We start from the raw sequence: 22456 nt of genomic DNA, 5'->3' as shown, positions 1-22456 counted from the left end.
CCTCAACTAGATTATTTACCATCCTCTGGACTCCTAAACACAGATGATGCATGTACATGATAAGCACTCTTCTGATCGCAAACACCTACTCTAGTTATTTTTAATGTTTCAACTCAATGAAGAGGCACATTGCTAGGGGCCCCCAGGTGCTGTCTTGCAGATAACTAGAGCCAAAGCATTGCTCACGTGCAGTTAGTTGAAGATCAATCCCATAGCACTTTAGGCAAGAGGAAGGGTATTAGCTCTGGTGTCTTGGCAACATTCCAGTCTGGTTAATATCTTATTTCATAGATTGGTAGGGCAGAAGGGACCATTGTGATCATCTAATCTGACCTGCAGAGAACCTCCCTAAAATAATTCCTAGAGCATATTTTGAGATATCATTTACTAGAGATTCTCCCCTTTAGCATGAATTCGATAGCGGTGGATGTTATTCATTAGTGGAGTGACTACTTCTATCTATCTATCTATCTATCTATCTATCTATCTATCTAGGGCCCATTGAAAGACACTATTAGCTTGATGACAGCAGTGCTCAGCTCCTGCAGATTTAATTGCCTTTAATTGGAAGTGTTAAGAACGTCTTAAAATCAGGACACGTTTTTAGGAGCCTGCCTATGGATTTTGGTGCCTAATTTCAGTCAGACAATTTCGACCTAGCCCGAAGCCATCCACTGATTCAGAATCTGGGTCTTCTGCGTCCAGGTCCAGTGCTTAATCTAATTTCAGTAGCTAGGGTGACATTCACACTTGTGTCATCAGACATCCTACGTACCATTTAAGTGCCACCTAAGCCCGATTTTAGGGGTGCAAGTGATGCATGGGCCCCATACTGATCCTGACAAGGGTGAATTTCACCTTTAATGAACAAGAAAGATCTGTTCTTCACCTTTTTCATAAAGGCTCAGTTGCACTTTCCTGCGCTGTGAATAAACACCATTAACACAGTGTCTGCACCCAGTGAGAGGTAAGATGCAGCAGCATACCTGTTCCTGAAATATTTTGGCTAGGGGAGCGCAGTCTGTCAATTTAATAAACCTCACAACGTCAGTCACTGTCCACTCCAATGGATTGCTCTCGAGGATGAGTTTCTCTTCCTCTTCTTGCTTTATTTCCTGCAAGAGCCAAAACACTTGTAAAGAAAAGGTTACAGTGCCCAGAATGACTCATCTGTAGAGCATGTGGCACTCTCTGCAGATGGTTAATACTTGACACAGAAGGTTACGTCAATGGAAAAAATATTGCCATTAATTGGGAGCTAAGTAGTCCACCAATATACTCACTTCCTTGACTTGAGTGCACTTCTCTCCTTCAGGGGATGAGAGACACTGTGTTTTGCGGCTCCTTCTAGCTCTCTCGATGGGAGCGGGTCTGTCTGACTCCGTGCTGCTCCGTAATGTCACTGATCTTCTTGGTCGGGCTGAAGGTACCTCAGCAGAGGAGGTGTCAGTCTGGTCATCACGTAGCTCTGAGCTGGTTTCTTCGCTCCCTGTCTCATCTTCCATAGCATCTGGCTCCTCCTCTTCGCTTTCCTAGAGCAAGATCGTCACGGAAACGTTATGACATAGGGATTAACATGAGGTCACATCCTACTCTCATTTACACTAGTGTCAAACCAGAGTCACACCACTGACTTCAGCTGAATTATACCCCTATATATGCCACAGTGTCATACCATTTAGGCCCCCAAGTTTAGGTTCGGTTACAAAACCTAGTATTAAAATGAATTTGTATTTCTATTTTTTTTAAAATGTCAATGAAAACAGTTTTTTGTTTCAGTGTGAATGTTCCTCTGCTGTGCTTGTAACTCTAACATTGCAATCTTGTGCTAAGGCCTGAGAACTGGGAAGTGAAACTGACTAGAAAAAGAATGAAACTGACTAGGTTATTTTTTTCATTTTCCAAGCTGAGAGAAGGTAAAAAGCAAATTAGATGTTAAAGCATTCTTCTTTTGAAGTCCTCAAAGTGATGGAAAAATGTATCACATCCTTTGATAACCTACTCCAATGATTAATTACCCTGTTAAAAAGAAGCACTAAAGCTGGTCAGAAAATGTTTTGTTTCAAGTTTTTTACTGGAAAATACCATTTTCACTGAAACGGAAACATTTAGAAAAATGTGTCAATTTTGATGAAATTTTGTTTAGGCAATAAAAACTGAAACAAAGCGTTTTGATGATGTTGAAATGTCCCACTTTCATATTTTCAGAATGGAATATTTAGATTTTTCATTTCAAAATGACTTTTCCAAATGATATTCATTGTTTTTATGTAAAAAAAGAGTTTTAAAAGTTTTAAAAAGTGAAAAATTGGAAATGTTTTTATTTTATCAAAAGGAAACATTTTGATCGATCCGACACAGAGTTTTTTCAGAATTTCATTTAGTGGGAAATTGAAATGTTCTGATTACCATTCCATTTTGGAATGGAAAAAAATTAAAATGTGCTGAATTTCCTGCAAAACAGAAAATCCAGCTCCTCATCAGCTCTGAAGCATAGTATCTCCAAATTTGAAATTCTACAATGTCCCTCATAAACAAAAAATGCTGGACACCGAACATATATCTGTAAATGCACACAGCAGATGAAATGCTGCTCAGAATTTCAGTTTCAGTAAGTGTCAGTGCATCGTTTTGCTCACATTTGGGTTTTCTGAATGAGAAATCAGAATTTGACCAAGGAGGATTATACTTTAATCCTGCCATCATTTTCTAACATTCAAGCCCATTAACTTGGAAGGGCGTGAGTGGGTATTAAGGCTGCCCAGTTTGTCTTGTCTTACAATGTATGGTTTTGTCTGTTACCAGAAATCATATTGCATATGTGAACTGAATTAATAATGACTATTAACTGCACCACTCAGGGGCACACAAATCTCACCCCTCCAACGGTAAATGTACACAGCAAAAACTGTGCATGAGCTAGCCTACCTGAGCGAGTTTGAATCCAACAATATCGGCGAAGACGGAGCCGCATGGGTCTCAGTGCACGTTGTACAACCCTGGCACGGACCCTGAGTACATACTTCGCTCACTAGCGCACTCTGAAGCTCCCGCTTTGCTGTCTTCATTACTATGGTTACCCATGCTAGCTGGAGTTAAGCTAGCTCAGGCAGGTTAGCCTATGTGCAGCTTTTGCTGTGTAGACAAACCCTAAACATCACCAAGCCTCGCCGCTTTGTTCCACTTCATAGAATCATAGTCTTTAAAGTTGTTATGCATACTTCCACCTTTTCATGTTCTCTGTATGTATAAATATCTCCTGTCTGTATGTTCCATTCTATGCATCCGAAGAAGTGAGCTGTAGCCCACGAAAGCTCATGCTGAAATAAATTTGTTAGTCTCTAAGGTGTCACAAGTACTCCTGTTCTTTTTGCGGATACAGACTAACATGGCTGCTACTCTGAAACCTACTGACTTCAGTGTGTCTTGGATCCACACCTGATTTTGATGTGTGTATGATTTGGGCCCAAGTCCCACAAACACTTGCTCCTTGTCTACACTCAAAGGGTTTTCAGCTATAACTATATTGGTATGTTATGCTGGCAAACCCTCCTAGCGGAGAGACAGCTCAGGTGGCAAAAGACTGCTTTTGTAGATATGCAGTAGAATCTCAGAGTTACGAACCCCAGAGTTACAAATTGACCGGTCAACCACACACCTCATTTGGAACGGGAAGTGGGCAATCAGGCAGCAGAGAGAAAAAAATAAAAGGCAAATACAGTACAGTACTACTAAAAATAATAAAGGGAAAGTATAAACAAAGATTTGACAAGGTAAGGAAACTCTTTCTGTGCTTGTTTTGTTTAAATTAAGATGGTTAAAAGCAGCATTTTTCTTCTGCATAGTAAAGTCTCAAAGTGGTTTTAAGTCAATGTTCAGTTGTAAACTTTTGAAAGAACGACCAGAACATTTTGGTCAGAATTACGAACATTTCAGAGCTACGAAAAAACCTCCCTTCCTGAACTGGTCATAACTCACAGGCTCTGCTGTGGGAGGGGAGGAATAGCTCAGTGGTTTGAGCACTGGCTTCCTAAACCCAGGGTTGTGAGCTCAATCCTTGAGAGGGCCACTTAGGGATCTCAGGCAAAAAATTAGTACTTAGTCCTACTAGTGAAGGCAGAGGGCTGGACTCAATGACCTTTCAGGGTCCCTTCCAGCTCTATGAGATAGGTACAGCTCCATATACTGTAGTCTATAACAGTTACCTGAATGAAATAAGTAAAAGGCCTTTTTTGCCAGTATAACTTTGTTTACACTAGGGGTTTTGCCAGCAAAGCTCTACTAGTTAGAAGCAGGATTTTTTTCACATTCCTAACCTCCATAGCTATGTCAGCAAAGCTTTTCAGTTTAGACCAGGCCTTAACAGGTGCTTAACTTTACCCATGAATAATGCCATTGGATTCACATGTGCAAAGTTAAGTATGTGGATAAGGGCTTCTCCACATGTGTTGCTGCATTGGTTTAACTTCAGGTGTTATTTCAAACAAACTTAGTTAAACTGGTTGCAAAGGTTGGGTGGACACTTATTTCTGTTCAAGAGTACTTTATCTGGGTTTAGGTTAAGCTGATCAGACACAGGTTTAAGCTAAACCAAAATAAGTCACTTTTAAACAGAAACAAGAGCATTCACATGGGACCGGTTTAACGGCACCAGTTCACGCCATTCACATGTAGGATTGAGGCCACAAAATGTACAGTCGTTGGGACACTCTTGTCGTTCACTTGTTCTATAAAGCACCTAGAACAATTTTAAGTGCTGTGAACTTAACATATTAAGCAATAAGTAATGAATAGAGTACTGGAACCCATGCTGACTCAAGTGTGACTGATAAATGTCCTTTCCGCATCTAGCATTTATATTGCAGTACTGTCTTGGAGCGCTAGTCATGGCCCAAGACCCCACTGTGCTAGGAGCTGTACAAACACAAAGACAGCCCTTGCTCCAAAAAGCTTACAGTCCAAGTAGAAGACAAGAGACAATGGATGGATACAGACAGACAGATCACAGAGCACAGGGAAACAAGCTGCTTAACTACTGCCAAACTTTTGTAGGCATCACAGCAAAACAGAGCTTCAAGGAGAGACGAAGGCGGAACAGTCAGCATGGATTCACCAAGGGCAAGTCATGGCTCATTAACCTAATTGCCTTCTATGAGGAGATAACTGGGTCTGTGGATGAGGGGAAAGCAGTGGATGTGTTATTCCTTGACTTTAGCAAAGCTTTTGATACGGTCTCCCACAGTATTCTTGCCGGCAAGTTAAAAAAGTATGGGCTGGATGAATGGACTATAAGGTGGATAGAAAGCTGGCTAGATCGTCGGGCTCAACGGGTAGTGATCAACGGCTCCATGTCTAGGTGGCAGCCAGTATCAAGCGGAGTGCCCCAAGGGTTGGTCCTGGGGCCGGTTTTGTTCAATATCTTCATTAATGATCTGGAGGATGGCGTGGACTGCACTCTCAGCAAGTTTGCAGATGACACTAAGCTGGGAGGCGAGGTAGATACGCTGGAGGGTAGGGATAGGATACAGAGAGACCTAGACAAATTAGAGGACTGGGCCAAAAGAAACCTGATGAGGTTAAATAAGGACAAGTGCAAAGTCCTGCACTTAGGACAGAAGAATCCCATTCACTGTTACAGACTAGGGACTGAATGGCTAGGCAGCAGTTCTGTAGAAAAGGACCTAGGGGTTACAGTGGACGAGAAGCTGGATATGAGTCAACAGTGTGCCCTTGTTGCCAACAAGGCTAATGGCATTTTAGGCTGTATAAGTAGGGGTATTGCCAGTAGATCGAGGGACGTGATCATTCCCCTCTATTCGACATTGGTGAGGCCTCATCTGGAGTACTGTGTCCAGTTTTGGGTCCCACACTACAAGAAGGATGTGGAAAAATTGGAAAGAGTCCAGCGGAGGGCAACAAAAATGATTAGGGGGCTAGAGCACATGACCTACGAGGAGAGGCTGAGGGAACTGGGATTGTTTAGTCTGCAGAAGAGAAGAATGAGGGGGGATTTGATAGCTGCTTTCAACTACCTGAAAGGGGGTTCCAAAGAGGATGGATCTAGACTGTTCTTAGTGGTAACAGATGACAGAACAAGGAGTAATGGTCTCAAATTGCAGTGGGGGAGGTCTAGGTTGGATATTAGAAAAAACTTTTGCACTAGGAGGGTGGTGAAGCACTGGAATGGGTTACCTAGGGATGTGGTGGAATCTCCTTCCTTAGAGGTTTTTAAGGTGAGGCTTGACAAAGCCCTGGGGCTGGGATGATTTAGCTGGGAATCATCTAGTCCAAGCAGAGGGTTGGACTAGATGACCTCCTGAGGTCCCTTCCAACCCTGATATTCTATGATTCTATGAATGGCTTTTAGGATATTTATGGGGAGCTCCTCCCAAAGGTGAAGGGCAGCCCTAGGGTGCTTATTGAAAATTTATATTTCCAAAAAGCAATGTCATGTGCTGAGCACCGTTCTATAGCAAGGTGAATGAGCACAGTCCAGCGTGTACCTCTGCAGATCCCGCAGCGTTAAAATCGACAGCTGACGACCTCCTTTTCTTCTGCACAAAAATGGATTTCCGCCTCTTTCTGCGTCTTGCTGGTTTGATGTGTCCACTTTTCATGTTGTTATTTTCCCCAATTGGAGGCTTAATGATTTTTTTCCTCTTCCCATAATAATAGGCTGGAGCAAAACATACAATAAAAACACAATCACAAAGAAAATTAAGCTTTTGCTTGCTTATGCTATCAATCCAATGTAATACACCACTACTTCATAACAGCTTTCATAGGGAACTTTAAAGAAATCTTGATTGTCAGACAATGTCCCAAGGAAGAATGAAATACCTGATGCTATCTTGGCCTATTGTCACAAAATGGAAAAAAAACATTATAATTTAGACATCTATTCAGACATATTTATCCACCATATGTTAAATCCTGAAGTCCTTACTTAATACTTACTTAGGCAAAACTTTTGCTGTACAGGCTCAGAATTTTGCCTGAGTAAGAACTGAATAAGAATTCTGATTTGTTGCACCACTTTAAATCTGGAGAGTATCTGCCCAGATCTATGGCATTGCCTGGATTTACATCTGGGTAGCTGAGGCTCCAGTTGGGTCAGATCCTGAAGTTCATAGCATGAAAATTACCAACTTTCAAAGGTGCGGAGAGTCTGCAGCTGCCATCTGCTTCAATGGGAGCTTCCAGCATTCAGCTTTTCTGAATATCATGGCCAAAGTATTTGTTGAGTCAATGCAGCAAATATCTGACTTCTGCTGACTTCAGTGGGCTTTGGCTCAGGTCCTAAAAGAATAAATATTTCTCTATATAACAATGACTGGTCCCAGACTGCATATGAGTTGTATATAGAGACAGGGCCCAATTCTCCTCTCACTGTGCGGTCAGTCAGGAGTGACTCATTGGAAATCAATAAAATTATCCGAGTGTAAAATTCGTGTGAGAGGAGGATATAACCCAATTCTACCTCCAGGACCTGATTCAGCCGTCCATTGCTGTTCAGCAAAGTTGTCTTCAGGGAGCCGTAAGCATGTGCATAACTTTAAGCAAAAGCCTTCCTGTACAAGGATGCACTTGAGTGCTCAGCTGGAGCCTCAGCTACCCAGATGTAAATCCAGGGCAGTGCCATAGATTTTGGCAGACACTGCAGATTTATAGTGGTGCCACAGATCCGAATTTGACTTAGCAATGAATAATGTGGTCCAAAGAAGTTACTCCTTTAACAGTTAAGCAAAATACAGCCTGTTCAAGATCACCACCAACTGGATGTTGGTGCATATTAGTGAAAGTAAACACCTGATGCTGCAGAGGTTAAAAGAACAAAGAATGGCAAAATCATCTTCTAAGGATGCGTACCGCAGGATTTTTCTGACAGCGTGGCGTGTACATGCACACACAGCACAGGTATAAATAGCAGTGCAGATGATGAGTCTGTAAAGACACACCCGAGGGGTGTGGGTATGTACCTGGACCTGCACCCTGTGTGCGAGATCACGCCAGCAGGGGTGGGGTGGCACGCTCTTCAAAATGCACCCTCCCCGCCCCGGGGGGTGCTGGTGGGGACAGGGTCACGCAGGTGGGGGCAGGCCTGCGCCTTTCCCAGAACGACCGGTATTCCGAGAAAGGCGTGAGTGGCCACCCTGCTGCTGCAGCGGAAGCCCTTCCCCGGCCTGGGAAAAGATACCAGCAGCAGGGAAAAGCTAGCAGCTGCCTGCTGCTGGAGCCCTTCGCTTCCCCAGGGAAAGGCTCTGGCAGTGGGGAAAGGTTTCCAGCTCCCCACTGCTGGAGCCCTTCTGCTCCACAGGGAAAGGCAGCTTCTCCAGCAGAGCCTTTCAGTGACCCAGGTAGCTACACGCTGCAGGGTGGACGCAGCCTGCTTTTCACTGCAGCCTGTAGCTGTACATATACTCCACTCTGCCGAAAGCGGTGTGTTGTTTACACGGAGCCTTAATGTAACAGGTGGCCTGAATTGGAAAATATTAGACCAGGGATCGGCAGCCTTTGGCACACGGCCCGCCAGGGTAAGCCCCCTGGCCGGGCCGGTTTGTTTACCTGACGCGTCTGCAGGTTTGGCCAATCGCAGCTCCCACTGGCCGTGGTTCGCCGCTCCAGGCCAATGGGGGCTGCGGGAAGCGGTGGCCAGCACATCCCTCCGACTGCGGCCAGTGGGAGCTGCGATCAGCCGAACCTGCGGACGGAGCATGTGCCAAAGGTTGCCGATCCCTGTATTAGATACTCCAACTGGCATCCTTCTGTAGACAGAGAAACCGTAAAGAGTCCATGGGAAAAAGTGAACACAATGGCAGGCCAAGCAAAGATCCTTGGGGCCTGAAGTTGGAGGGAGACTCTAAAATGGAGACCCTGGAGGACTGGGTTTGTGACCTTCCTGTTCACACATCCCACTGTGGGTCTGTCTGGCTTGGTGCACTGTGACCTGGTGAGTGCTCAGTTCCCTGTGCTAGAGAGAGCAGGCCTAGGGTGCTGAGCACCAATCAGTGAGCTCAGCCCACAGGACAGGCTGCATTTTGTTGCATTAGTGTTACTATTTGCAATATCTTATACTACAGGTAAAGAAAGAAAGAAAGAAAGGTATCAAAATACGTTTATTTTTATAACTATATCATGAACATTCGCCCACCCACCGCTCTGCTTCTTCTAGCGACAGAGCAACAGTTTAGCTGATACTCACTGTATTTCGTTTTGGTATGAATGGAGCAGTTCTCAGGGCAGACTTCGGCGACCAGCACAGGGCTAAACAAATTTGGGCAGCACTCCAGTTTTGCACAGACTCTTCTGCAGAAATCTGCCACTTGATCAGACGTTCGCACAATCTTGACTGTTGCCCTGTACGTTTTCCCTCTGTATCTAGGAAAGGATATTGCAAGATCACACATAACTAATGAAGTGAGAACAGGGGATGCTATAAACCTAGTCCTGCCCTCTATTACGTAGATGCTCCTCTCACTGACTTCCGGGGGGGTGGGACCAATGTATTGAAGTGCAGAATTAAGACATACCGGTTGTACCGATTGTATTTCAGATACATTAAAATGAGGATAGGCAGCATGCAGTAAAGGTGGTGGAGGAGGTTACAGTACTCAAGGTCAGAGAGACCACAGGGTGGACAAGGTTTTGAGCTGTGGGTTTAGAGAGAAAAGGGCATTGGAAGACTGGCTATTTGGGGCAAGGCGAGAGAGAAGAGAGTCAAAGATGACAGCAAGGTCACAACTGTGGGAGCTGTCAGTGGGGATGCTGCATTGCATTGCATTTTATTCTATGGTTCTGCACACGCCCAGTCTGCAGACCCTTGGGCCCAGGATTACGATCTCTGCCTGGCATGCTGACCGGCCGTAAAGAGCCGTGAGCAGTGCGGACTTATGGTGGTGCAGTTGCAAGCACGGGGTGGCTTGCTGACGAAATGTCAATTCATGGGCCTAGCTGAGACCTGCTTCACAAGCCTCCTCCAAGTGGGTAGGTGCTCTCTGGGGTCACCTGTCTTTTAGGGGGGCCAGCACTGAACAAGATTCTAGAGTAGTAGCCACAGGGTGCAGAGATTGCTCCTGCTGGACCTCTGTTTGAAACCATCCATTTCTGCTTTAACCTGGAATCTCTATCTTCCAAGAGGTTTTCACCTCGAGTCACTGTTTGCCTGGGTGGATGTCCCCCGTTTAGTGACACCACAACATTTGTTTTTTTACTATGATGGGTCTGACTTTGTTTATTTTCTGGTGTTCTTCACTGTGCTGTAATTTAAATGGCTGGTTCAGCATCTTAGGGGTCTATCCCAAAACCCACTGAAGTCAATTGGAATCTTTCCAATGACTTCACGAGCCTTAGGATCACGCCCCCAAAGATCTAGATCCTTGAGGATATTTAGGCACCTAATTCCCATTGGAACCATGAGAGTTGGGCACCTAAATACCTTTGAGAACCTGGGCCTAGGTACTTTGCGGTGAGCAGAGAAGAGAAAATGTTAGAAGAAAAATTCAGCTCTCAGATCTGTGCAGTGGACTTTGCCTCCAGTATTCTGCTCTTCTTCTCTAGGATCTGACCCAAAGCCCATTGAAGTCCACGAAAGCCTTTCCATTCATTTTGTTGGGCTTTGGATGAGGCCTAAGTGCCTGGAATTCCTAAGGGAATATTCAGAACTCAGATTCATAAGGCCGAGGTTAGCCCTAAACCATGTGCTATGAAATCTTTTGTTAGGGTGTTTTATACAGAGCATTTATGAGTGATAAATGCTGAAGGAAGGTAGAGTTTCATACCTTGTGTAATATACCGCAGTGGTGAACTTTGAAAAACCACTTATCCGCATAATTTATTGAATAGCCACGTAAAAGCTAGTGTAAACAGCGAGATACCGGTTTTTAAAGCACGTCTTACGCATTGTGCATAATGGCAGCAGGAGAGACACCTGAGCGAACGCATGGTAGAGCAGTGGTTTGGTACTATAAATATGTGCAGAGGAGAGAAAAGTAGAAAGAGCTCACTGGGCTGGAACTGATGAAGAGCAAAGATACTGTGGCCAAGATGGATGGGAGAAGGGATGCAGGCAGCATGTGTGACAGTAGCACTGAGGCCAGGAGCCCTTGAACAGGAGGGCAGATGCTACCAGGCAGACTTGGACCAGGGCGAAGAAAGGAGAGTGGGATGTGGAACAAAGGAGAGATGTGGAACAGATGTGAGGAGAGGCATCCTTAAATGACCCGTCACTCTAAGACTGAAAGTTACGCCATAACTCAGAGGGTAACTGTTAAAGCATAACTTCCTTCTTTAGTCCAACCACCACGATCCTGTTCTGGAAATGTGGAGGTGCTTTAAGAGAGCTATCAGAGCCTCAGGACCATTGCAAGTTATCAGTGCCTGGGATGCTCAGAGGCCTTTATTCAATGGTGATTTAGGAGGAAAACTAAATACGATCTGAACTTTGTTTTTACAAAACAATAAGTGATCAAGGGTCAGCAAGGTGCAAACGATACTGCCATTACTACACTGACTGCAAATGGCGCTAGGGTATAATTAGCAATGACACAATGCTTTACAGTCACTGTACTTTAGGTACCTAAGTCCCTCTGAATTTAATGGGAGTCAGTGCCTAAACACCTTTAAAAATCTGGTCCTATCTCATGAGTACTCCCATGTGTTTTCAAATGATCTGATTGTTTATGAGTCTTGAGAGACTCCAACAGGCGTGCTGTACAAAATGGAAAAAACGCTTCCTTTCCCCTCCCAAGAGGTAAGAGAACATTACTGTCTCATTGCACAGATGGCATGACTGTCAGGAGAGCAGAGGAAGTTGAAATGATTCTATGGAAAATTACACCAACAGAAACCAGTCCTTCCAAGGGGACAAATTCTTCCACCTTTAATTCATAGATGCATAGACTTTAAGGCCAGAAGGGACGATCAGATCATCTAGTCTGATCTTCTGTGTAACTTGGGCCAGAGAATTTCATCCAGTAACATCTGCACTGATCCGCAATAACTTGTGTTTAGCTAAAGCATCTTTTCCGGAAAGGCATGCTTTGAAGACATCAAGTGTTGGAGAATCCACCACTTCCCTTGGCACTTTTTTCCAATGGTTAATAACCCTCTTAAAAAGTTGTACCTTATTTTTAATTGGAATATACACCGCTACCTTGATATAACGCCACCTGCTATAACACGAATTCGGATATAACGCGGTAAAGCAGCGCTCCGGGGGGAGGGGCTGTGCGCTCCGGCAGATCAAAGCAAGTTCAATATAACGTGGTTTCACCTATAATGCGGAAAGATTTTTTGGCTCCCAAGGACAGCGTTATATCGAGGTAGAGGTGTATCTGGATTTAACTTCCAGCCATTGATTCTTGTTGTACCTTTTCCCACTGGGTTAAATAGCCCTTTAGCATCTGGTATTTTCTCCTTGTGAAGGTACTTCTATTCCTCAAATGAAGTTGCCTCTTGATCAGTAGCATAGTCAAGGGTAAACATCAGATAAACTGAGTTAATCCACTTCTCACTGGGCGAATAGGGAGTTTAGGTTACTTCACCCACTGCTTTTTCTATTGCTACACCACTGCTCCACATCTTTTTCACAAAAAAGACGGTTACTCACCTTTGTAACTGTTGTTCTTCGAGATGTGTTGCTTATATCCATTCCAATTAGGTGTGCGCGCGCCGCATGCACGTTCGTCGGAAGATTTTTACCCTAGCAACACTTGGTGGGTCAGCTGGGCGCCCCCTGGAGTGGCGCCGCTATGGCACCGGATATATACCTCTGCCGACCCATCCGCCCCTCAGTTCCTTTTTGCCGGCTACTCCGACAGTGGGGAAGAAGGGCGGGTTTGGAATGGATATGAGCAACACATCTCGAAGAACAACAGTTACAACGGTGAGTAACCGTCTTTTCTTCTTCGAGTGCTTGCTCATATCGATTCCAATTAGGTGATTCCTAAGGCTTACCTAGGTGGTGGGGTCGGAGTGAGATGTTGCAGAATGCAAAACTGCTGAGCCAAAGGCTGCATCATCTCTGGATTGTTGGACCAGTGCATAATGTGAGGCAAAGGTGTGGACCGAGGACCAGGTAGCTGCGCAACATATCTCCTGGATGGGTACATGAGCCAGGAAGGCAGCAGAAGAAGCCTGAGCCCTGGTGGAATGTGCAGTGAGGTGGCTCGATCGAACATGGGCCAAGTCACAGCAGGTGTGGATGCACAACGTCACCCAAGATGAAATCCTCTGGGAGAAGACAGGTAGGCCCTTCGTTCGATCTGCCACTGCAACGAAGAGTTGGGGCGTTTTACGAAAGCGCTTTGTCCGCTCGATATAAAATGCGAGCGCCCTACGGACGTCTAGGGAGTGCAATTGTTGCTCCCTTTGCGATGAGTGTGGCTTCGGAAAGAAGACCGGAAGGAAGATATCCTGGTTGATATGAAAGGCCGACACCACCTTAGGGAGGAAGGCCGGATATGGTCGCAACTGCACCTTGTCCTTGTGAAACACAGTATACGGTGGGTCCACCGTGAGAGCCCGAAGCTCGGAGACTCGTCTGGCCAATGTAATGGCTACGAGGAAAACTGTCTTCCAGGACAGGTATAGCAGCGAGCAGGTTGCCAATGGCTCAAATGGGGCAGTCATAAGTCTGGTTAGAACCAGGTTGAGGTCCCAGGTTTGGGCGGGGCGGCAAACTTGGGGGTATAAGCGCTCCAAGCTCTTGAGGAACCTAGAACCCATAGGGTGCGAGAATACGGAGCGGCCACTCTCCCCTGGGTGGAAGGTAGAGATGGCTGCCAAGTGTACCCTCAATGATGACACTGCCAGGCCCTGCTGTTTGAGAGACCAGAGGTAGTCCAAGATGGAATGGATCGGGACCTCGGTGGGAGTAACATTGTGCGTTTCGCACCAACAGGAGAAACGCTTCCACTTGGCCAGATATGTTAACCGAGTGGAAGGTTTCCTACTACCCAGGAGTACCTGTTGTACCGAGGCAGAGCAACGTAACTCGGATCGGTTTAGCCACGCAGCAGCCATGCTGTGAGGTGCAGGGATTGCAGGGCTGGGTGGTGACATCTGCCGTGATCCTGCGTTATGAGGTCTGGGCAAAGAGGCAGGGGAATCAGGTTGGCTATCGACAGGTCTAGCAACATGGTGTACCAGTGCTGCCTGGGCTACGCTGGAGCGATCATGACCAGGTGCGCTCTGTCCCTGCGGAGTTTTAGCAGGACCCTGTGAACCAGCGGGAACGGTGGAAAAGCGTACAGCAGATGGCTCGTCCACGGCATCAGAAAAGCATCCGAGATCGAGCCCGGGGAGAGGCCTTGGAATGAGCAGAACGTCTGGCACTTCCTGTTCTCGCGAGAAGCGAAGACGTCTATGCGGGGAAAGCCCCACTTCCGGAAAACGGGATGGATAACGTCCGGATGAATCGACCACTCGTGAGACAGGAAGGATCTGCTGAGGTGATCCACCCGAGTGTTCCGGACCCCTGGGAGAAAGGACGCTACCAGGTCTATCGATTGGGCTATGCAGAAGTCCCAGAGCTGGATGGCTTCCTGCAAAGAGGGGAGGACCGTGCTCCTCCCTGCTTGTTTATGTAATACATGGCCGTTGTGTTGTCTGTGAACACTGAGATACAACGGCCTTGTAGGTGCTGCTGAAACGCCTGGCAGGCGGGACTGCTCTCAGCTCTGGGACATTGCTGTGCAAGGGCAGCTCTTGAGCTGACCAAAGGCCCTGAGTGCGAAACTGACCAAGGTGAGCACCCCAGCCGAGAGATGAGGCGCCCGTCGTCAGGGACATAGAAGGCTGAGGCGGATGGAACGGCATCCCTGCACACACCAGGGAGGGCGTCGACCACCAGTCGAGGGAGCCTAGGATGCTCGGGGGGATCGTGACGATCATGTCCATGCTGTCTCTGCCCGGGTGGTACACCGAGGTGAGCCACGATTGGAGTGGACGGAGGCAAAGCCTGACATGTTTGGTTATGAACGTGCAGGCAGCCATGTGACCCAGGAGACCTAGGCAAGTGCGAGCCGAAGTTGTCGGGATGTTCCGTAGACCTTGTATAATTGTTACCATCGCCTGAAACCGAGGCTGAGGTAAGCAGGCTCTGGCAAGATTGGAGTCCAGGATGGCCCCAATGAATTCTATTCTCTGTGTGGGAATCAGAGGGGATTTCTCTATATTGATCATCAGGCCTAGACGCAGGAATAGGTCCTTGACGATGCCCACATGACGGGTAACTTGGGCCTTGGAGGTCCCTCAAATGAGCCAATCGTCTAGATATGGAAAAACGTGTATCCGACAGCGGCAGAGGGAGGCGGCGACTACAGCCATGCACTTTGTGAATACTCTTGGGGCTGTAGAGAGGCCAAACGGAAGGACCGTAAACTGGAAATGTTGACGGTTGGCCACTAACCGGAGGTACCTTCTGTGTGGAGGATAAATGGCGACGTGAAAATACGCGTCCTTCATATCGAGGGTGGCATACCAGTCTCCGGGATCCAAGGATGGGATGATGGTCCCCAGGGATACCATGCGGAACTTCAGCTTTATCATGAACTTGTTGAGTTCCCGCAGGTCTAGGATAGGTCTGAGACCTCCCTTCGCCTTGGGGATTAGGAAATAGCAGGAGTAGAACCCCTTGCCCCTTTCGTTCTTTGGTACCTCCTCTATAGCTCCGATGGTGAGGAGCATCCGCACCTCTTGCAAGAGGAATTGCTTGTGAGAGGGGTCCCTGAAGAGGGACGAGGATGGAGGGTGGGAGGTGGGGGGCGAAATAAACTGGAGGCGGTACCCAAGTTCCACCATGCGTAGGATCCAACGATCTGAGGTTAGATGGGACCACGCAGGGAGGAAAAAGGAGAGGCAGTTGTAAAAGGGAGGGAACGGATCTTGGGTAATAACTGGTACGCCGTCCTCGGGCGTGCCTTCAAAATTTAGGCTTTGGCTCCATTGGTGGTTTAGAGGGACTCTGATTTTGGCCCCCTTGGGGCCCTGACTGACGCCTACGACCGCCTCGGCCACGCCTTCTGCCAAAGTCCTGTCTTTGTCTAGGCGCAGGGTAAGAGTGGTGAGGCTGGGGACGGAAAGGCTGGTGCTGAGTCACCGGCATGTGCATGCCGAGAGAGCGCATAGTGACCCTGCTGTCCTTTAGGCTTTGCAGCCTAGGGTCAGTTTTTTCAGTGAACAGGCCTTTGTCATCGAAGGGCAAGTCCTGTATAGTATGCTGCAGCTCCGGGGGAAGGCCCGACACCTGGAGCCATGAAATGCGCCTCATGGCAACACCCGAAGCCAGAGTCCTGGCAGCGGAGTCAGCTGCATCCAACGATGCCTGGAGGGAAGTTCTCGCCACTTTCTTCCCTTCTTCCAGGAGGGCAGTGAACTCCTGACGGGAGTCCTGAGGAACCAACTCCGTAAATTTGCCCGCCGCCGCCCAGGTGTTGTAATTGTAGCGGCTAAGCAGGGCTTGCTGGTTTGCTACGCGGAGTTGCAGGGCCTCTGCCGAGTACACTTTATGGCCCAGTAAGTCCATTCGCCTAGCCTCCTTCGATTTAGGGGCTGGTGCCTGCTGGCCATGGCGTTCCCTCTCATTGATGGACTGGATGACAAGGGAGCAAGGGGGAGGATGTGCATATAGATACTTGTACCCCCTGGAGGGTACCATGTACTTGCATTCGACTCCCCTGGCCGCGGGCGGGACAGAGGCTGGAGACTGCCAGATGGTATCCGCATTGGCTTGGATCGTCCGAATGAACGGTAGGGCCACTCTAGTGGGGGCGTCAGCCGACAGAATGTCTACGACCGGATCCTCTATCTCCGAGACTTCCTTCACTTGGAGGTTCATATTGAGTGCCATCTGTCTCAGGAGGTCCTGATGGGCCCTCAAGTCGATTGGAGGAGGGCCCGAGGAGGACGTTCCTGCCACCGCCTCATCTGGGGAGGAGGAAGAAGAAAGGCCGGGGACAAGCGGGTCCTGTGTGGGCTTGTGCTCCTGGATGACCTCCTGTTCCAGTGGGATCTGGGAGTCCGGAGGCTGAACCGGGGCTTCCTCCGTACCGGTCGGAGGGGGATGGCTAACTGTCGCCTCTGGCACCCGGTGCTCTGACAGATCAGAGCGGGATGGGATCACAGGTACGCCTTGGGCCTGGTGGTATGCCCAAGGTGTCCAGAATGACCACTGATGGGGGGCCAGGGTCCTGGGCCTGGGGCTCCTGGAAGACTCTGGTGGGCACATCCGAATCACGGTCCTGCGCGTATGAACTGCTCACATGGGACGACACTGATGCATGTCTGGAAGGCCATGGAGGAGCTGAAAAGCTCTGGGCAGAGTCTCCCTCTCTAGCTGGCATCGCTTGACGCGGCATTGGGGATCGGTACCGGGAGGCATACCGGTACCGGGAGCGAGATCAGGACCTGCGACCGGAGCGGTGCCGGGAGGTCGACTGAGATCTCGAGGCTTGACGTCGGGAGTGGCTATGAGAGTCACGGTGCCTGGAGCGGTGCCGGGAGCTGGATTGGTGCCGAGTGTACCGGGCCGGCGAACGGGACGCTGACCGGTGCCGCGAGTACTACTGGTACCGAAATGGAGAACGGTGCCGGGACTACGAGCGGCGTTGGGACCTGGATCGGCGACGGGACCGCGAACGTCTGCGGGACCGCGATCGTGAACGGTGCCGCTCTGTGGTGCCAGCGGAGGGTGGTCTGATCAAGGCAGGCTTGCCGATCGACTGTATAACCCGCACCGGCGGTGCCGGGGGTTGAGGCAGCGCAGACTCCGTCATTGCAATCAACGCCCTCGCCGTGGAAAATGTCTCCGGCCTGGAGGGAATAGAGAGCTCAACCATAGCTCGCACCGGGGAGCTTTCAGGCACCGGACTCGACGGCTCTTGCGTGGCTGGAATCGACGGTGCCGATGTTGTCGGTGCCACAGCAGGTATTGGTGCCGGGCGGTCCGACTTAGTAGAGCGCTTGGGCTGTGGAGCAGGAGGCGCGGACGCAGCAGGAGTCTTGTGCCTCTTTGCCCTCGGAGAGAGGGATCGGTGCCGAGGGAGCGCGTCTTGAAGACTGTCCAGAGCTCGGTGCCGAGCTGCCTCCATCAGGAGCTGCTTGAGACGAAAGTCCCGCTCCTTTTTTGTTCTCGGCTTAAAGGTATGAGCAAGCACTCGAAGAAGAATAAACAGTCTGAGCTCAAAGTCCTACATGCACCATTTAACATGAGTAAGAACGGCAGAATCTCATCCTTAATGTGTACGCCCTGTGGTGCTGTGATCCCAAAGAGGACAGCATTGCACTACAGGGCCTGCAAAAGCAAAAGGTGGAACTAACAAGAAGGGGGAAAAAAGCAGACCAGTCATTTCATTGTCTAGGCGAGATACAAAGAATGAAGAACCGGCATGGATGGGGAAACACAAATGTGAGTTTCATAATTAAATCTGTCTCGATGACTCAAGTTGTTATTAGTGGCTACAGGTATGGAATATAATTTTAAACATGATTCTGGTCTTGGCAGTATCTCTGTAAGCTGTAAAACAAGATTTACTAATATTTTCCATACGTACCACACTTCAAACCTTTTAACACTAAAGTCATTAATGTAATCTGAACTACCCTCTGACAGCCTCAGGAAAAGACCTACGCTGGCTACAATTCAAAAACCATTTTTCCATTAGTGTCATTAAAAATATTACTGTTATTGATATTATATTTTCCATCATGATAAGAATCTCATTTTGCCAGCTACTTTTAAGTAATAAGCGTCTTGCACTAACAACCTGGGAGCACTGTACGACTTTAAAGTTCAGCAGTATCAACTGTAGCGCTAAGCTCAGTTGAACAATCTTGCTTTTCTAATTACATGTTTTACATCTAAAGCCAAAGGAAAAAGAATCTTCAGAGATCCCTATAGTAATGACCCATATAGGAGAATTTACTAGGAAAAACCAGCGGAGGCATCCTCCAAGACATGAAAAGCCTAGTGCTAAATAGATGTTTCAAAAAGCAGGAGCTCTCAACAGTACTCAAAGCACTTAACCGTTTCAGAATTCAGCCAATAGTCCCACTGGTCATTGGGGCTATTTTGAATAGTCAACGGACTAGCAAACTTGAATTTCCTTCAACAGTTCTTAGACCCTGCCCCTTTCCGCAGCAAGGAACTCACTGCTTACATCACTGAAAAAAACAGTCAACTGAATATGAGGGAGTGTCTTGCAGACACAAAGTACCCCCCACAACAAACACCCCAGGCCAACCCCCACCATCCCTAAGAGAAACCGCAGCTCTCACAAATACAATACTAGAGGTTCTGAAGAACATCTGAGTAACTAAATACAAGCTGGACCCTGCCCATCATGGCTGGTGAAATCCAACGCAGACTGGGACTGCTACCAATATAAACTCTCAATGTTTCTCTCTGAGATCCTGACTCTTTGAAGCATGTTGGTTTTTCTCTAGCAAATTCTCCAAAACTAAATAATCCTGGATGCCAATGATCTCACAAATTACTGTCTCCCTTTATAGGCAAAATTAATGAAAATGTGGCCATGACCTTACTCTAGCAGTATCTAATCTTCCACCAACATCTTAGACTCCTCATAATCAGGATTCAGTCTGGGAGCACTCCTGACAAAGCCTCATCATAGTTATGGAGAGAGGTTACACTTCTGTGCCAGTCCCATTTGATCTATTTGCAGCCTCAGATGACCAAACAATGCTACTGACCCACACATGGGACATCACAGAGGTGGATGGTGTAGCTTGAAATTGGCTCTAATAATCTGCAAGTTATCTAACAACCTAGGCCATTTCCAAATATTCACTTTACACACCCTGGATCATTTTAAAAATGGCCAAATGAAATGTTATCAAAAACCTCCCTGAAAAATATTCACCGTTGGGCTAAGAATGAGCATGAGACATTTTAGCCAAAAGTAGCTGTAACTACGTGGGTGAAATGAGACAATCGCCATGCTCCTGAATGAATTCACCCAGAAAAATGGTAAAAGACAGTGACATCCTATCGCCTGTATGTGAACATTTTTCACAAATAACTCTATCTCTGACCTCTCGGTCCTCAAAGGAAACCTGCATAACACTTTCAAAAGACGAGCCTAGGGGCTTAAATTCATAACTTTGCTAGACACTAAAAATCATGGACTGAACAGAGACACTAGATTTATGGCTCATTACAACAATCTATAACCGACTAACCCTCCTTTGTCCTACAATTACAGAAATATTTACTGCCCACTTCAGCTTGAATGGCATCTTACCATGTGTTTTAACTCCTTATGCTAAACAATCTGTTCAATTTTGTATTTAGTTGCGACGCTCGGAGTACATTTCCCAGGGCTGAAAAAGAACTCTGTTTAAGCTCAAAACCTTGTCTCCTTCACCAACAGAAGTTGACCCAATAAAAGCTATTAGTTCACTTACTTTCTAATATCCTGGAACCAACATGGCTACAACACCACCGCATACATCTTTAACCATAACATTATTATTGCTGACCTACTCCCATGAAATATTAAAGGCCTGACTGTAGAACCCATATGTACATTAGTGAGCACTTATTTGAGTTGGTAACTCCATGAGCACCAATGGGACTTCTCCTATAAGTAAATGTTCACCAGGGGTAGTGGTCCACAACTGGGCCCTAAATTAGTATATTATGACAAAATTATAGATTATTTAAACAAAAGCAAATTATTTTAAGAATTGCTCTTCTAAAAACACATTTTGATTGAATGTTAGAATAAAATCTTTTATCGATTCAGATACGCATGGAACCTAGCGACAGATATGATCTACTCGATCTGTCTAGTGCAGTGGTTCTCAAACTTTTGTACTGGTGACCCCTTTCACATAGCAAACCTCTGAGTATGACCCCTCCTTATGAAGTAAAAACACTTTTTTCTATATTTAACACCATTATAAATGCTGCAAAGTGGGGTTTAGGGTGGAGGCTGACAGCTCGTGACGCTCCCATGTAATAGCCTCATGATGCCTTGAGGGGTCCCGACCCCAGTTTGAGAACCCTCTAAACTAACTATCTAACTCTATACTAACTACTACTATAACTATATAAAAAAAAAAAAAAAAAGTAGAGTTGTGGAGGAGGGAGAGAGAGAGCACAGTTCCACCAGTTGGCGGTAACGAGAAAAGAGGACTGAAGGGAGGAGCGGGGCCGCTGGGAGGGGGTATATAACAGGCGCGCGCCCGCCCAGGGGCGCCAGCCAGCCGCCGCCAGCCTTGCTGGGGTAAAAATGAAAGAGAGAGACGCGCACGGCGCAACACCCACTGTGGTGCAATCACAGGAGCAATCAAGAAGAAGAACCCCTAGCCTGCCCCTAGCCTGCCAAGGTTGTTGCTCACTCTAAATTTATTAGTGTTTTGTTCACTCTGGCTTTAAATCTACCACGCTATGGGGCTTCTACTACATTTCTCCTCAACACACAACACAGCTGAAATGTGTATATTATTATTGTTTTACACCATCACCATCAGATGCAGAGGAGAGATCAGGCCCTGCCCACAGTGCACAAAGTGAAACACAGTCCCTGACCTGAAGAGCTGGCAATGTAAATAGATGGGACAGAGAAATGAAGGATTGTTACTGCTATTTTACAGATGGGGAACTGACATACAGCGAGACTAAGTAACTTGACCAAGGTCACCCAAGAAAGTCTGTAGCACAGGCAGGATTTGACCTCAGCCCATTGCCATTTCTGCCAAGTGGCATAACCCCAAGATCATCCTTCCTCTCTGCTCAGGTTACTCAAAAGTTCTTCCTGACATTCACCCAGCTACTACAATGCTCCAAGGCCACCAGGCTGACCTAGGCTCAGGCTCAAGGATGTTTGTAAGAGGAACTTGAAAATTTGCAACAGTGACACAAGCTAGGAAGACGGGGCTAGCAACAGGCTGCATTGAAGGGCTGCGCTGCACCTGGGAATCAAAGAGGCTGAAGAGAGGTGATTGACAGAGAGGAAAACAAAGTGCAGCAGGCCTCAAATGCCAATTGTGCCCCGGCTTCATCTCTGGGCCCTGATGCTTAAGCCTGCATTATCTGTGGCAAGGACAGTCGCTTGAGAATTGGACTTTTGAACCACTTGCGATGCAGCAGCACCATACCCAGGAACTAAATCGCTGTGGGGCGTACAGCATTGTCTTCTAATTGTCTTCATGCTGTGCACGAGGTAAGAACCTGTCCTGCGTGGAAAACACTTCCCCTTTCTCAGTTTCACCCCATGACTCCATGTTAGAGCTCTTCGTACCAAAGGCACGAAAGGGAGTACTTGTGGAGCGTGCCTGGCTGATTGTTAACGGAGCCTTCTCTTTGAAACTCAGCACAACCTAGTTGTGCGGTATAAATGAGCGATGGATTCAGATTAGAGACAGATTAACAGAATCCTACAGCTGCAATTGGCTGCTAGAGCTGGGCAGGGCACATCTTTTCTCTGGGGTG

The 22456-nt window shown here is 47.2% G+C and overlaps 1 protein-coding gene across 5 annotated transcripts in view; it reads right to left on the bottom strand.

Moving 5' to 3' along the window:
* The window catches only part of SFMBT2 (Scm like with four mbt domains 2), a 192354-nt gene that overhangs the window by 1455 nt on the left and 168443 nt on the right, over nucleotides 1-22456 (bottom strand). For all 5 annotated transcript variants that reach the window (XM_039519596.1, XM_039519600.1, XM_039519597.1 and 2 more), the window contains exons 17-20: nucleotides 9203-9378; nucleotides 6504-6676; nucleotides 1284-1532; nucleotides 987-1115 (exon numbers count right to left, since the gene is read on the bottom strand). In XM_039519596.1, coding sequence (XP_039375530.1) covers nucleotides 987-1115; nucleotides 1284-1532; nucleotides 6504-6676; nucleotides 9203-9378 — 727 coding nt within the window. The remainder of the gene's footprint in view (nucleotides 1-986; nucleotides 1116-1283; nucleotides 1533-6503; nucleotides 6677-9202; nucleotides 9379-22456) is intronic.

Source organism: Mauremys reevesii, linkage group 1 (assembly GCF_016161935.1).
Source record: "Mauremys reevesii isolate NIE-2019 linkage group 1, ASM1616193v1, whole genome shotgun sequence".
NCBI lineage: Eukaryota > Metazoa > Chordata > Testudines > Geoemydidae > Mauremys > Mauremys reevesii.
This window is presented reverse-complemented; position numbering and strand designations above follow the sequence as displayed.